General features: G+C 37.0%; 3 protein-coding genes and 1 pseudogene across 3 annotated transcripts; 2 read left to right on the forward strand and 2 right to left on the reverse strand.

Annotated features, from left to right (window-relative positions):
- LOC104725732 (ADP-ribosylation factor-related protein 1-like) lies at positions 52 to 2,277 on the forward strand. Its single transcript, XM_010444442.2, has 7 exons — positions 52 to 161; positions 622 to 765; positions 860 to 1,000; positions 1,414 to 1,522; positions 1,599 to 1,660; positions 1,749 to 1,852; positions 1,951 to 2,277. Exons 2-7 carry the CDS (start codon positions 673 to 675, stop codon positions 2,057 to 2,059), a joined length of 618 nt encoding a protein of 205 aa, XP_010442744.1. The 5' UTR covers positions 52 to 161; positions 622 to 672; the 3' UTR covers positions 2,060 to 2,277.
- On the reverse strand, positions 2,302 to 2,990 carry LOC104725731 (chromosome transmission fidelity protein 8 homolog). Its single transcript, XM_010444441.1, has 3 exons — positions 2,820 to 2,990; positions 2,529 to 2,718; positions 2,302 to 2,420 (listed from the first exon to the last, which is right to left on the reverse strand). Exons 1-3 carry the CDS (start codon positions 2,970 to 2,972, stop codon positions 2,410 to 2,412), a joined length of 354 nt encoding a protein of 117 aa, XP_010442743.1. The 5' UTR covers positions 2,973 to 2,990; the 3' UTR covers positions 2,302 to 2,409.
- On the reverse strand, positions 3,200 to 7,310 carry LOC104725733 (annotated as a pseudogene).
- Positions 7,804 to 10,518, forward strand: LOC104725734 (membrane steroid-binding protein 1-like). The gene is made up of 2 exons (XM_010444443.2): positions 7,804 to 8,230; positions 10,005 to 10,518. The coding sequence occupies exons 1-2, from the start codon at positions 7,908 to 7,910 to the stop codon at positions 10,342 to 10,344; spliced, it is 663 nt and encodes a 220-aa protein (XP_010442745.1). The 5' UTR covers positions 7,804 to 7,907; the 3' UTR covers positions 10,345 to 10,518.

The raw sequence follows: 17,405 nt of genomic DNA on the forward strand, positions 1-17,405 counted from the left end.
CGCGTGAAGAATGAGGTAAGGGTAGTTTTGGAATTTAGCTTTAGAAGTTTCTTTTGAGGTGAGGAGGACGATCGAATCGAAGACGGAGGAGGAGTGCGAAAAAAAAAAAACAAACAAGTTTCGATCTTTCTTTAGTTCTTCTCTCGAGATCTTCAGGAACTGTAAGGACTTTTTCGAATCTTCGTTTCTTGTTTCTCAATCGAAGTAAAATAATCTTTTTTTGATGATGTTATCATACTTAAGGAGCTTATTTTGATCTAGCTCTTGATCTTTCTGATGTGCAATGGCGAATGAGGTCTTAGGTCTTAATGATTCACTGTTTTTTTTATTTATTTGATCCATTACCTATTCCAAGATCTACCCTTTTAGGTTCTACGGTGTTGGAAATTGAAACCCTTTGTGATTCAAAGTGGGTTTGGTAGTTTGATGTCTCTTAGGTAGATTTGATTATTGCATTGTGGGGTTGTTTTTGTTATTGTGAGTGAATGTGTGTCAGAACATGGAATCTTGTGATATCTGATAACTTCTTGATGATTCTTCTGTTATGCTTTAGTGAAATTATGACAAGGAAGCAAAGTTATCTTGATACTGATGATAAGCTTCACCCTTGTTTTGGTTCAGCCAAGGGAGAATCAAAGTATTTAAAGAAGTTTGAAGTAGGAGGAGGAAGTCATGTTTTCTCTTATGGCTGGGCTATGGAGTTACATGTTCAGCAAGACTGAGTTCCATGTGCTCATTCTTGGTATCGACAAAGCTGGGAAGACGGTAATTTTTTTTTTCCTCTTTTTAATCTCTTTTCCATGTGTTACTTCAGCCTGGATTCACCTCTGATGCACTTGCCTATGCTGCATTGTCTTAGACGTTTTTGGAGAAATTGAAGACTATATACTCAATCTCAGAAGGTCTTCCTCATGATCGAATTGTACCTACTGTTGGACTAAATATTGGTCGTATTGAAGTCTCCAATGCTAAAATTGTGTTTTGGGACCTGGGAGGTCAGGTGAGTTGGCAATGCCTTAAATCATGATGTTTGATCTCTCGTCTTTGTGCCTATTTATGTGTTCATATCATAGTTTCTCATGTTACGTTGGGCTATACTAGTCACCTATACCACTCTAGAGCATTTGTGTTGAGATGATATGAGAGATTTATGTTACATAGACAATCCTTTTGAACTCTTCCCCTCCCTAAGTTAAGAGTCTTCTTTCTGGAAGCATGTTTGAGCCTTTCTTGCAATATAGATGCTTTCTAATCCTATTGGAAACTATCGATTGTTCTGAAATAAACCCTGATAGTGAAAAAGGATCAGTCTTCCTAATCCTATTGAAAACTATAGTTTGTTTTGATTTACCAATTGTGAAAAAGGATCAGTCTTATTAACCAAATATCTGCGCCTTTTCCTCATTATGGCAGCCTGGTTTACGGTCAATTTGGGAGAAGTATTATGAAGAAGCACATGCATTGATATATTTGATCGATGCCGCTTGCCCAACACGATTTGAAGATTCAAAATCTGCTCTAGGTAAGTCTGTGTACACAAGTTGACATCAAACACAGCATTATGAAGCCAAAATTAAATCTAAAATTGTCTTCACCAGAAAAAGCCCTGCGGCATGAGGATTTGCAAGGAGCCCCTCTTTTGATATTGGCAAACAAGCAAGTAGGAAGTTGCATTGCCTCATTTATTAGCTTAACTTCTCCTTTGATATGTTGTTGCTGATAGTATTGAATCTGTAATTGATGAGCAGGATCTTCCAAGTGCTGTGTCAGCTGAGGAACTGGACCGGTATCTGGATCTAAAGAAATTGGACGAAAGGGTTTACATGTTTGAAGCAGTTTCTGGATATGATGGGTATGTAAAATCCAACTTTAGTTACACACATGAATCTTATAGCCCAATAAAAAACACTTGAAAGCAGGGAAAATTTAAACGTATGTTTTTGTGAGCAGGCGAGGAATCAAAGAAAGTATAGAATGGCTTGTTGGAGTGATGGAGAGAAGCAAAAGAACCGAAACATTAAGAGCCCGTGCAGGGTACGCTCCCGTGCCAAATGCATAGGCACACGAAAAAAGACACGCAGACTCAACTCTCCAACCAACTGGTTTCCTTTGGAAAATATATGTAGATAAAAACAGACCAGAATCTTTGCATTGTTTTGGGTTAGCATCAAATTCACATGATATGAGTAGGACTAGTAGTAATCTCTTTATCTACGGCCTTTTACTAATATTATGAATTCAATTGAGATTTTGAGATCATGATTGCATTTTTAGTTACTCCCTTTGTACTACAAACACAAATAATGTAATCAAGGTTCTTGATTTGCAAACTCATTGAAAAGAACAAACAGAGAGACTACATAGTTTATCGCTTTTAAGACAGGAAACAAGCAGAGAAATAGAGAGGTTTCAGTTTGTTCCTGAAACAAAGAAGAAGAAGTGACTTAGAAAACTCAGAACTATCAGACCAAATTAAGGCTAAAAGTTCATAAAGCAATCAAGAACAGAAGAGAAGGAGAGGTTGTTACCAGAAATGAGAGGCTTAGGTCTGGTCTTAAACAAGATCTTAGTTCGTATAATCCCAACAACTTCAAGCTCCGTTGTTTTCCCTGAAACTTCATCATCCAACTGAAGCTTCTTCAAAACAAGTAATGGCTTTTTCAGAGTCACTTTAGAGCCTATGAGTTCATGGTAACCCACCGTGAACGTGTACGTTTCCTGAACCGATTGAACAACAAACATATACAAAGATCATCAATCTCTGGTGATTACAGTTCCGATTACAGAATTGAATTAGGAAAAAAAAAAAAAAACGAAACCTGCGACGATTCGGTATGACAGAGACGACCGATCTCCAGATTCTGAATAGAACCTTCGAACGAAGCTTGAGTCTCGACAACTCCTTGGAGTTCTACGATTGCCCACTCGCTACATTCATCTTCCCCACATCTACACTTCACTCGAATCTCCATCTTCTTCGTCTTCCTCTTTCGTCTCCGCTACTTTTGCTTTATACCTGTATATATATATGTATGTATAGGTTTTTTTTGGCGGAAAGATAGAATTTTTCGCGGGCTTTTTTTTTTCGTTCGAGATGACGTCACCATCATCTTCTCAAATCTGACCATAGTAGTGAACCAAAATTGAGTTTTAAAAAAGCTAACTTTTAAGAAGAAACGATCAAACAACCATTGTTACAGAGGAGAAACAAGATCCATTGAGGTGGTTAAGAGTTTTTTCCAGGTTCTGTCGATACACAAAACTAATACAGGTTATGTATTTACAGAACATGGCTACCAAAGTAAAAAGACTTTAAGGCATTGCACATGGATCTTATACTATCTATCACCCATGCCGTTATCAAAAAGCCCCCTAACATACGGAAAACAACCGAAAACACTAAGCTTTGATTCCTTCTTGTTGTTAGTCCTTAGATAAAGATTGTGCACACAAGTCTCCTTTACCCACAGACTTGTTCTTCATGTTACATTGTTGAACCAAATGATCACAGTTGCTTTGCCTACCTTCCGGTTCTTGCATTGCTCCTACTCTTTTGGTAATCGTCATTCCCTCAGGACTTCGATTTCACATGTGGTTCATCTAACCCTATCGGGATGGCACCTGTCAGAGTTTTTATAGCAAAGTCGATACATGGGTCTTTCCAGATATCCGGAACTGGGGGTTCACTTGGTTTTTCAGAGCATGTGTTAACAGTACCATGAGTCTCTGGGATAAAGGAGACTCCTTTCTGCTTGGCGTGATTGTTAATGGGATCAGAAGAGATTGCTGGGGTGTTGGGAAGATGCAGCGACTCTCCTCCGGTCAGAGTTTTGATAGCAAAGGCGATGCAAGGATCTTTCCAAAGATCTTCGAGAGTTGAGTTATATCCTGAAGAGAAGCTATTGGTATTCTTCTCCATCACTTCTGAGCATGCACCTCTTACTACAGATGAGTTAGATAACTCGTTGCCTAATTTATTTCTCCTTTGAATGGTATTACCACTATCACAAGGATGTGAATGCTTTCCTTTACTTGGTGATCCCAAAGCCGAGATCTCAGTTGCTTTCACACTGGTAGTAAGTTTTGCCTTTGGACTAGACCGTCCCAGTCTTTTGCCTGCTGCTGTCTTCTCCCACTTTGATGCAGAAGTTTCGCAAGACAACGGTGACACAGGCGACATTTCTTCCTTCTGCTTGTAACCGTCAAGATGAAAAACTGGATTCAGTTCATATATAATCGGTGGTGTTTTCACTGTCTTCTTGTCTACAGAAGGCTTTCTGCCTACTGATTTACGGATCTTTTTAACTCCCACTGCCATTTCTGCACTCACACGATTATTGCTTGTAGCAGCAGCAGCAGCAGCAGCAGCATATGGTTTCTGAGAACGATGTTCAATATAGCTTTTAGCTGCTTCCTTGTTGAGGGGTATCTCCGTCTCTTTCAATCCGCTGGTAGCAACAGGATTAACAGGTTGCTTGCACTTTCCGGCTGTGCCAACATCAGGAGGTAGTATTCGTTGAGCTTTGGTTCCTGTCTTATTACATTCAGACGTCTGTTCATCACCAGTGCACTTTCCGGCTGTGCCATCATCAGGAGGTATTATTCGTTCAGCTTTGGTTCCTGTCTTATTACATTCAGGCGTCTGTTGTTCATCAGGAGGTACTATTCGTTGAACTTTGGTTCTTGTCTTCAGTTCAGGCGTTGGTTCAAGCTCAATACCAGCTAATCGTTTTGATTTTCGCCGGGCTACACTATTACTTAGCTCCTTCGTCTTCACTTTAGCTTTACACTTACTAATCCGTTTTTCAGTAGAACCTTTTTCCTCTTCTTCCTTCATAACAGATTCCTTCTTTGGTTCTTGTGACCTTGCATTGCTCCTCAATCTGGATTTTACAGAATCTACAAATACAGACACCATAGATAAATATTGGCGTACTCAGACTTTTTGCTATCTCAACCACATACTCGGGTGGAAATTTTAAGTCAGGTATCTACATACCTTTTGCTGATTTTGCATTTGATGAAGAAGGGTTTTTTCTTTTCAAATCTACGACTTCCTCATTCTTACTGGCTTTAGCTTGGCTCCTAGTAACCCGTTTCACTATAGGCTGCTTTTCGATAGGATCTTTCGCCTCTTCCCTCTCCCCCAAATCCTCAAGAACTTGTGAGGATACGATGCTCAAGTCAGAATTCATATTACCTGCATATTGACACTTTACGTTATTCACTGCATAAGTATGATTATACCATGGCCAGTGGCAAAAGAATTTGTACTTACACTTCTTGGAATGTTCATCAGAAGTAGATAAGTTTCTCCGTTTACTTTCTCTGACAGTATTTATTTTTTTCTCCTTTTCCAATAAATCATCAGCAGATCTCTTTTCCACATACTCCAGACGACGCTAACATCGGCCAGTTCAAGAGTTAAAATTATCAGCAATAGAGCTTTCCATTAAACTAACAATCACGAAAAGGTAAAAGGAACTCACAACGGTCTTTCCATTTCCGGAATCATCATCTTCGGTATAGCTTTCTTTCACTTTACGTGCATAATGTCCAATATCGCCAGTCTCAACATACCGTGATGCATCTTTGAAGGATTGAAAGATGTATCCACTTTTAGGGTCAATAAAGAACTGCAACAATAAAATCATGCATTTCCAAGAATCACATAAGAGAATTGAGCATGTACAATGTAGATGAAATTTGTCAAAAGACACAAAATGTTCTTTAGAGATCAAAGATGAGGAAAGCTGAACAATATTAGAAGGTACAAACCGGATCTCTTCTGATTTTACGGCCTGATCTGTTTGTTATTTCAAGCTTCTTGATCCATCCTTCAGGTAAACCTTTAGCTGCAGATTTCTCAACTATAACCTGTATCACTTAAACATAAAAGGAGTTTTTCTTTTTAAGAGACGTCTAAATGTCAAATCTAAGGGATCACAAAGAACAAAATAACATTGTTTCCAAACATATAAACCACACAAAACTCTCCAAGTGGTTATGAACTTTCTTAAACAATATTCTGATACATGACCTCTCTCAACATGAATGTTGTTCTTCTCAACCTTCCCATCGCATAACTCGAGTGCTAAAAAGATTTTACGGCTTATAGTTTTCCCACAAAGCTGGTGTGCTAATAGCCATTTCCAGCCAATAACCAAAGAACAGGACAGATCAACACACAAACTCATTTTCACAAAATCAATTACTCTTAACTATATCTGTGCAGAGTAAGCAGATACGTCTTTTTCACAAGAGGCGAACTTAAAAGTCTAAATCTTCATAAACACAAGACGACTCTAGAAATAAACATCTCCAATTAATTCAAAAGTAAAAAATGTAGCTTTCATAACAAAGCTTTGATCAAACCACATCTCAAGACTATGAAGGTTTATCCATTTTCAGACACTAAAAGCTAAAACTAGTTCATTAAACATCTTCTCTGCTGATTTAGTCCCTATCTATTTTCCTAAAAGCTATGCATTGCATGCAAGACAAAATCATTAAAACGGGCACCAAAGATTTCACCTTTCTTCTTCCATTACAGAATCATACATATCATTCAGTAACAAGAACCAAACATGCATAAGACAAACAATGACACACAATAAATCAAATTAAGGATTGGGTTAAAACTCAACAATCACCTTATCCTTTCTCCCATTCTTCCTTACTCTAATCTCCACTCTCCGCTCAGCTGAGATCCCTTCACCCTCCATTGCTCCTCCGGTCACCGTATAAACCACACTTTCCTCTAACACCTGATTCGTAGCCCAGAATGGTTTTCTCAACTGAAAACGCCAAAACCCATCAAAGAATTCACCAGAAAGCAAACACCAAGGAGTCCTCGGAGTTATAAAGAAGGAACCTTTCTGATTTGGGTATCTCTCCACTAAGGTAATAAATAAAGATAGGTTTTTTAAATTGGGAAGAAGAAGAAGGAGATGAGAAAAGGGTTTACATTACACGTGTAGTAGTGAAAGGAGGTTTCAATTTCAATGGTGATTTCCCGATTTGAGAGGCTAATGAGAAAACTCAGTCCAACACAACTCAGCACGCGAGTCTTCTGCCCCAACGCCTCTCTTCTCTATTCTCTATTTGCTCTAATTTGCTCCCATTTTATTATTCTCATGTTATGTAACTTTTTTCTTCTTATTACCTTTCTTTTTCTTTTTCTCAGAATCTATTATCTAAAAACTTTACACTGTAGATCATAACTTTGCTTGGTTTGGTAAATGCAATCTAAATATGGTGATGTTTTTTTTTGAAAATAAATTAAGACTACATATGTTGTGTGTCATTAGAAAATAAATAATTATAAATGTTAGGATTGGAACTAGATTTGTCATTAGAAAAAACAATGGAAATATAGTCTTTTTTTTTTTTAACAATTTGCTGATATAGTTTATTTCTTTTTTAATTTGCTGGTAGAAGTCATGTTATTAAATTTTCTATTTTTATATAATGTTTAATAGATTTTCAATTATGATTTTATTCTATTTTAAGATTTTAAAGTATTCTATTGAAATTTGGATTTTTTAAAAAGTATATTTTTATTGTACACCTACAAATCCAACTATTGCTCCATATATTATAAATTTTAACTTAAAACAAAGCATTATTCTTGTAATTAATATGGTAAAGATAAAGATTTTTCCCTAAGTATAGAAAAATATTTTTTTTTGATGGTTTTAAGTTTTAACTAAATCTTACCTGTATTTTGATTATAAACCCAAGAAAGAAAATTAAAAAAAAAAAAAAAAAATCAATCAAGGTAAGGACTTAAAGAAAAGAGTCAAAGACTCCAACCACTCTTCTATTTAGCACAAAAAAAAAATCTAACTTTTTCCCAAAGACAAACCATTTGAACACAGTGAGTGATCTGTCTTCTTCTCTCAGCCATGGCGCTACACCTATGGCAAACTCTCAAAGAAGCAATCCATGCTTACACAGGTCTCTCTCCTGTTGTCTTCTTCACCGCCCTTGCTCTCGCCTTCGCCATTTACCAAGTCGTCTCAGGCTGGTTCGCCTCACCGTTCGATGATGTTCGCCGACATCAGAGAGCTAGATCGTTGGCTCAAGAGGAGGAGGAGCCACCGATTCCTCAGCCTGTTCAAGTTGGTGAGATCACTGAGGATGAGCTTAAACAGTACGATGGCTCTGATCCTCAAAAGCCCCTTCTTATGGCTATCAAACATCAGATCTATGATGTGACACAGAGCAGGTGAGATTTTTTTTAAATCTGAGTTAGGTTTGGTTTAGGGGTTCGTCTAATCTAGTTTAATCATATAATAACTTGGACTTTTCATACTTTTTGATTATCTATGAAGCTGTGAGAAATCGTAAAGTTGTTCACTTTGAGAATCAGTTTTTCACTAAAGCTGTGCTTTTTAGGGTGATTGATGTTTTTTTATGTTTGCCATATTGTAAAGATCCAACCTTTTGCATCTATGGAGCTGTGATATTGTAAAGTTGTTCACTTTGAGAATCAATTTCACAAAAGTAGTCTAATTTGAGAATCAATTTAATCGAGCTTTTTGGTGGCATATTTTAAGAATGTATCATGTTGCTACTTCATACAAGAGAATGATTCGAAGGAAGTTGTTAGTATGATCTTGTTGTTGATGTCTTCTAATTATGTGACAACTCTTAGCTCATATTAGAATATAGTCAATTGATCATCTTCGTATGATCACGCTAGACTGGTTTTAGTGTACAAAATGTTGTGTTTTTCTAGCTTTGGCTTCCTTGTTTGAGACTATAACAACTTAGATATTTGCATACTTTTCACATATGAAGCTATGATTACCGTAAAAGGTGTTCCCTTTGAGGATAAATTGCACAAAATTAGTGTAATTTGTGTTAATTGATTCTTCCTAAGCTGTGCTTTTCTGGGAATTCGAGCTTTTTGGCTTGCATATTATAAAAAATGATCATTTGCTACTCTCATACAAGAGAAATATTCAAAGGTAGTTGTAATATGTTCTTGGTATTAATCTCTGCTAGTGGTTTAGATCTTTTGTGAATACTCTTAGATCATATTTGAGTATAATCAGTTGATCATCTTCCTTATGATTACTCTAGACTAGTTTTAGTGTATTTAAGTGTTGTGTTTGTAGTGAAAGGTTGAATATTTATTGCTTTATAGCCTTTATTGGTTCTGTAGGATGTTCTACGGACCAGGAGGACCATATGCTTNGTTTTTCACTAAAGCTGTGCTTTTTAGGGTGATTGATGTTTTTTTATGTTTGCCATATTGTAAAGATCCAACCTTTTGCATCTATGGAGCTGTGATATTGTAAAGTTGTTCACTTTGAGAATCAATTTCACAAAAGTAGTCTAATTTGAGAATCAATTTAATCGAGCTTTTTGGTGGCATATTTTAAGAATGTATCATGTTGCTACTTCATACAAGAGAATGATTCGAAGGAAGTTGTTAGTATGATCTTGTTGTTGATGTCTTCTAATTATGTGACAACTCTTAGCTCATATTAGAATATAGTCAATTGATCATCTTCGTATGATCACGCTAGACTGGTTTTAGTGTACAAAATGTTGTGTTTTTCTAGCTTTGGCTTCCTTGTTTGAGACTATAACAACTTAGATATTTGCATACTTTTCACATATGAAGCTATGATTACCGTAAAAGGTGTTCCCTTTGAGGATAAATTGCACAAAATTAGTGTAATTTGTGTTAATTGATTCTTCCTAAGCTGTGCTTTTCTGGGAATTCGAGCTTTTTGGCTTGCATATTATAAAAAATGATCATTTGCTACTCTCATACAAGAGAAATATTCAAAGGTAGTTGTAATATGTTCTTGGTATTAATCTCTGCTAGTGGTTTAGATCTTTTGTGAATACTCTTAGATCATATTTGAGTATAATCAGTTGATCATCTTCCTTATGATTACTCTAGACTAGTTTTAGTGTATTTAAGTGTTGTGTTTGTAGTGAAAGGTTGAATATTTATTGCTTTATAGCCTTTATTGGTTCTGTAGGATGTTCTACGGACCAGGAGGACCATATGCTTTGTTTGCAGGGAGAGATGCTAGCCGAGCTCTTGCAAAGATGTCATTCGAGGAGAAAGACTTGACTTGGGATATCTCTGGTCTTGGTCCTTTTGAGCTAGAAGCTCTTCAAGATTGGGAGTACAAGTTCATGAGCAAGTATGCCAAGGTTGGTACTGTGATAGTGACCGGTTCAGAACCTGAAACCGCCTCTGTGTCTGAACCCGTAGAAACCGGTGATCCTGATGCTCATGAGACCACAACGCCTGAGAAGACTGTTGTGGAGAAGAGTGACGAGGCTCCTGCTGAGAGTGATTTGAAGAAAGAATAGAGTCCGTTTCTGATGTATGCTCTCATTTGTCATAGAGACCAGTTTTATTAAAAGGATTGTAGAATCTCTAATGTTAAAGTGTCAATGTAATCTTTGATAATTAATGATTAGACAAAAAAACATTATAAAGTTATAAACTGTTCAAAGATTACTAAGTGGTTGAGTTTATGCTTGTTTTATGACTCTGCTTGATGTATCTGAGAAAAAAACCATTAAGCCTGAACCTGATCTTCCCCGTTTTTTTGTAAATTCTCTTCTATTTTGGTTTAGTTTACATCTTTTTCAGAACTTTTGGATACAAAACAAATTATAACAAAATATTCATACACAATTATGCTCTTCTTTACCTATGCATTTCTTGTTAGATGGTGATCGCTTGTAGTTTTGATCAGGATCGAGTTAGTCTCTGGTAGCATAGCAATTATGCTTTGATCGGCACCATTCTTTGGTTCTAATCCGCAATAACATTATCTCTTATGATCAGGGCTGAGCAGGGGACAGGTACCCTTGAATTTTCCCATACCCTTTACCTGATCCAACCCTAACGGATAATAAAAAAAATTACTCGTACTTGACCCTTAAATAATGGGTACCCAGAAAAACGGGTACCCGGAAAAAAATAGTTGACCTTTTAAATACCCGACCCTTTACCCTTACCCGGAAAAATGAATATCCGATAAAAAAAATTGTCAATAATTGCAATAATAATTTCATATTCCAAAATCCGAAAAAGGAAAAATTCATAAATGTATGCAACATATATGTCCAAAAATTAGAAAATTACAAACTTAAAAAATAAACATAAAATATTAATTCAATTGGACGTCCAGTTGGACTAAGTTAAACTTAAGCTTTAACTTTAACTCTATAATATATTTATAAATTAATAATAAATAATAATAATATAAAATATTAAAGAGTATTTACGGGTCGGGTAACAAAATGGGTAAAAGGACGAGTAACGAGATGGGTATTGAAAACTAAACTAATACCCTATACTCGTCCCTTACTCACGGGTAATATAATTATAATACCCTTTACTCGACCCTAAAGTTGCGGGTATACCTTTTTTTTGGGACGGGTACAAACCGAATAACGGATCGAATACGGGTAACGGGTATTGGTGCCCACGCCTACTTATGATTGCCTTGCAGGTTCTAATCTTTCTTTCGAGGTTTCAACTTTTTGACTCCATAAATCTCATGGCTGATCCTAGATATGAGAAGCTATATGCCAAACAAACAAAAAAAAACTTGGTGGTTCAGGAAAAAAAACAAATGCACTTTTAAGTTTGAAGATTAGAGCGGTTCTCAGAGATTCATATGGGTTAAGACCTACTTGATGTGGGCTTAAGAAAGACCTTTTTCCAAGCTGTCAAGATAATTGATGAATATATTTATTAAAACAGTCTCAACTCTCTCAAGTCGTGAGGGATATAATTGAAATCGTCAAAGATCAGAAAAAAGCCAAACATGCACCAAGATATTAATGCACATGTAGTTGTTATTATAGCAAATAGCATTCCCCAAACGTAATGGACCGTCGATCGACGTGTACTTTTTGCGTTCACTTTATTTTGTCTTCAAGAATAATTGAAAACTAAGAAATAAAGAGGCTCAATTTAACCCACGTAGCTGAGTTTGAGATCTACGCTACGACGACCAAACTAGTCGTTAGGAAGGATTTCACAATTTTGAGGTTGTGAAGCTAATCTCGTGTTTCCATTTGTTCCTCCTTCAATGCGATTTCTGTATACCTCTGCACCTAAAAATAAAAGTAAATGTTACCTTACATTCTTTCTTTTTTTATATACATAATAAAAAAAAAATATTGCAAGTTGATAGTCTACCCAAAATCCCTAGTAGTTAGTACCCTCATCGCCTTGTTTCTAACTTAAGGAGTGATCAAAGTTACACTCTAAATCATTGACTAATTATCATAAATTAAGATTTTGGATTATTTGACGAAAAAAAAGCAGCTAAGTTTCATATATCCACATGTAATTTTCCTAAATTATTATTCTAGTTGGAACCATTCGGAGAACAACAAGTAAATCCATGAATGCATTTTCATGTAATATCACACAAAAGGAAAGTTCCACGTATCATGGATTCAGCATTTTATGTTTTTTACTAGATGAACAATAACCCATATGTTGTAAAACATTTGGAGTGGATCTTCCATAACCGGCTTATACACGGTCCATGTACGTCCAAGACCATAAAGTCCATCGGCCACCTCCTTTAGTCTAAGTCGGTTTATGATTCCTAATGTAATTGAGTTTTGCTTTTGACTATATATATGTAAACTCCATTCGATTGAATCAATAATAAGACAAGAGAAAACCTCCTTCGATTTCTCTATTTTACAACACGTTATCAACACGACTTGTTCTAAAGTCCAACTGAGATAAAACCCTAAAAACCCTAAGACCGTCGCCGCACAAAAAGCCTTGTTCGTTGAAATCCGGCGATCGGTTCCTGTCCGTGAGTCGTTCGTGTTCGTGGTCAGATCTTGTCTGGGGTGAGTTCCTGTTCGGAGATCAGTTCGTGTTCATGAGAAGCATGCGTTCGTGATCAGATCAGTTCGTGTGCTTGTCTAGTTCGAGTTCGAGGTTCGTGAATCAAGTCAAGGTAAAACCGAGGCCTTTAGCTCCCGGTTCAAATCCAGTCAACCTCCAAACAGTGGAAGGTAAACAATAATCAAACCCCCTTAGAACCTATGAAATCGAATCTGACCTTAAATCTAATGGAACACTAAAAACCTACAAGCAAACAATCAACTAACAAAAGCTTAAGATCCCTAAACACTTTAAAATAGGATTATGTGAAGTTTAGGGTTGCTAGATTGCTTGCAAATTGAACCGTTCATATCATAATTAAAATCTGGTTGATTGTTGTTGCTTGATTGTTTCATATGTTGCATGCATCCTTGAGATTAAAATCGAACCTTGCATAGATAAAAACTTGAATTGTTTATTGCTTAAATTGTTTCTGAAAATCGGCTGCATGAATCCTAAAATCGATTGCATAGATTTGTTCTAGGTTGTTAAAATTATTAGGATAACTTCCAAATCAATTTTAGTAATTATCCTAAAACCTAGAAAATATTTCCTAAAAATTTTCCTAATTAGAATAGGAAATTCAATCTAAGAAAAAGGAAACACTTAATAAAAGGAAATTCTTGCATGTTAGTATCTATCTAGGTTTGTTTGTTTTCATGCATACCAAAGCCACGAAAATTATGAGTAAAGGCAAGGCATGGTTCGGTCTTAAATACCGCTTGACCTGAGTTTAATTTGATGGCATGGTTCGGTCTCAAATACCGCATGGGCTATTAAGTGATTGCATGGTTCGGTCTTAAATATTGCATGCTAATGATCGGTTGTCTATTTCTGTATTGTGCAGATGGCATGGCTGAACAACCTCTCCTATGCTGCCATTAATGCTTCTGGAGACAATTACTTGCAATGGGCTTTGGACACTAAGATCCATCTGAAATCAAATGATTTATGCGAATGCATTGAGGATGAGGTTGAATGTGCCGAAAAGGACAAATACAAGGCAATAATGCATATATGCCACCACCTTGCTGAGAGTCTCAAGAACCAGTACCTCACTGTTGAAGATCCTCTTGACCTTTGGACAGAGCTGAAAGGCATATATGGACACCAAAAGACGGTTCTCCTACCAAAGGCTCAATTTGATTGGAAAAACCTAAGGATCCAGGACAACAAATCCGTGGATGAGTATAACTCAGAGCTATTTAAGATAGTCTCAATCCTAAGGTTATGTGGTACAGAGGTTACTGAGAAGGATCTGCTAGAGAAGACATTCTCTACCTTTCACTCCAATAACATATTGCTTCAACAACAGTATCGTGAAAAGGGGTTTAAGACTTATGCAGACCTTATCTCTTGTTTGCTGCTTGCTGAGCAGAACAATGAGCTATTAATGATGAATAGTGAATTGAGACCTCCTGGTACTGCTCCATTACCAGAAGCTCACAAGGTAGACATGGCAACGAAAAATCCTCAAGAGCCTAAAGAGCCAAAAGAGACCAAGGAGTCAAACTATGTCCATAGGGACAAGTATGGTCGTGGCCGTGGAGGAGGTGGACGTGGTGGTCCTAGTCGTGGGAACTACCAAGGACACAAGTTTGGTGGTCAAGGCCGTGGAAACCGATTTGGCTTCGGCCGTAGTCGGGGTAGAGGCCACAGGACATTTAAACCGCAATATAAGACCAAGTCCACTTGCCATAGATGTGGTATGGAGAACCACTGGATAAAGACTTGCAGAACTCCTAAGCACCTTGTTTATCTCTATTAAGAGAGTTTAAAGAAAAATCCAAAAGCTAACCTGGTTCATCTCGATGGTGAAGGTGATTTCGACCATGAGAAGGATGACCTATTGGATTATGAAACTTCCGATTGTTTAAGAGAGGATAATTAAACTCAAATGTGGTCTTGATTTAATTTTATATTTCTATGCATTACATTTTGATTGGTTTATTGTTTTGGATAATTATTTTGGTTTAAATTCAAATTTCCTTCATTATATATTTGCTTGTTTTATTACTTTAAAGTTTAAAACATAAACTCTTGTCCATTATAGAAATGGCTGAAAACAAGAACATCCTTGTGGTGGATAGTGTATCCAGCCACACAATTTTGAAGGATAAGAGATATTTTATTAATCTCATTATGAAAAATGCCAATGTTAGTACGATTGCGGGTATAGCAAGCCTAATTGAAGGCTACAGCCAGGCTAATATTTTGCTACCAAACGGCACACATCTTGAAATAAGTGATGCCTTGTATTCACCCAGCTCAAAGAGAAGTTTATTGAGCTTTAAGGACATTCGTTTGAATAGTTTCCATGTTGAAACAAAGGGTGAAGGAAACATAGAGTTTCTATATATTACAGAAATCACCCAAGGACATAAGAAAGTCCTAGAGGTTATACCTGCACTAGCCACTGGTCTTTACCATGCTAAGATTGATATGATAGAGGCTAACTTGGCAATGAATAAGATGTTCAATGAACAATTCACTTTATGGCATGACCGGCTTGGCCATCCGGGTTCTAACATGATGCATAAGCTAATAAAGAATTCTAATGGGCACACTCTTAAAGAGAGAAAAGTTATCCCTAAACATCTCACGTGTGTAGCATGTGCACAAGGGAAACTTATTATAAGGCCATCACCAGCAAAAGTAAATAAAGAAACTTTGCATTTTCTGGAAAGGATACAAGGAGACATATGTGGACCTATACACCCTCCTTGTGGGACATTTAGATATTTCATGGTCCTTATTGATGCATCGACCAGATGGTCGCATGTTTGCTTATTGTCAACTAGAAACCTTGCGTTTGCTAGATTGCTGGCCCAGATTATACGTTTGCGAGCCCACTTTCCAGACTTTCCATTTAAGACTATACGTTTAGACAATGCTGGTGAGTTTACATCCCAAGCGTTTAATGAATATTGTATGTCCATGGGGGTGAGTGTGGAACATCTTGTGGCACATGTCCATACACAGAATGGATTAGCTGAATCCTTCATTAAACGTATTCAATTGATTGCTCGGTCATTGCTTATGAGGTCGAAGCTTCCTGTGTCGGCGTGGGGACACGCAGTATTACATGCAGCTGAGCTTATACGCATCAGGCCATCTAGTGAACATAAGTATTCACCATCACAATTACTAACGGGTCATGAGCCAGACATATCCCATCTCAAAACATTCGGGTGTGCCGTTTATGTACCGATTGCTCCACCATATAGAACTAAGATGGGACCTCAGAGGAGGATGGGAATATATGTTGGATATGATTCTCCCACCATTATTAAGTATCTTGAGCTAACTACGGGTGATTTATTTAAGGTCAGATACGCGGATTGTCAGTTTGCTGAATCCGAATTTCCTATGTTGGGTGGAGAGAATAACAAGCTGGTCAAGGAATTATCATGGAATCAAACATCCTTAAATTGGCAAGATCCTCAGACTCTAGCATGTGAGGCAGAGGTCTAAAAGATTATACATTTGCAAAAGCTAGCTATTCAATTGCCAGATTCCTTTGTTGACCCAAAGAGAGTAACGAAATCGTACATACCAGCTTGTAATGCACCAATACGTATTGATGTTCACAAGGAACACAATAAGCAAGTTGCTACAGAGTCTAAAGCCCGTTTAAAACGAGGTAGACCATTAGGTATTAAAGATAAGAACCTTCAGAAATCTAAGAAATGTGCAAAACAAACCGAGGTTAAGGAAAATATAGACATGGCCGCAGCAAATCCTAAGGCACCAAATGAGGTTTGGGACGCTGAACCTCAAGGTCCTGAAGGTATTGATAATAATGAGATCTCAATCAATTATATCATGTCTGGAATACAATGGAACCGTAAAGATGTCGACATCGATGATGTATTTGCTTATAAGGTAGCACTTGAAATAAATGAGGATCATGAACCCACGTCTATATTAGAGTGCACTTAAAGTAGAGATTGGCTAAAGTGGAAAGAAGCCATTGACGTGGAATTAAACTCTTTAAAGAAGAGGAATGTGTTTGGTCCGATCTTAAGGACACCATTCGATATAAAACCAGTTGGACATAAGTGGGTCTTTGTAAGAAAGAGAAATGAGAATAATGAAATCGTGAGATTTAAGGCACGGCTTGTGGCACAAGGATTCTCTCAAAGACCAGGAATAGATTATGAGGAGACATACTCCCCTGTGATGGATGCAACGACTTTTAGATTTCTAATAAGTCTGGTTATAAGAGAAAAACTGGATTTGCGGTTAATGGATGTTGTAACCGCATATTTATATGGTCCACTGGAAAATGAAATTTATATGAGATTACCAGAGGGAATTGAGCTCAAAGATAAGAGTGGTTCTCGAGAACAATACTGCATAAGACTAGACAAATCCCTTTATGGACTGAATCAAAGTGGGCGTATGTGGTACAATAGACTAAGTGAGTACCTAGCCAAAGAGGGCTATAAGAATGATCCCATCAGTCCATGTATTTTTATAAAGAAGTTTGCAAACAAAG

Source organism: Camelina sativa, chromosome 11 (assembly GCF_000633955.1).
Source record: "Camelina sativa cultivar DH55 chromosome 11, Cs, whole genome shotgun sequence".
Lineage (NCBI taxonomy): Eukaryota > Viridiplantae > Streptophyta > Magnoliopsida > Brassicales > Brassicaceae > Camelina > Camelina sativa.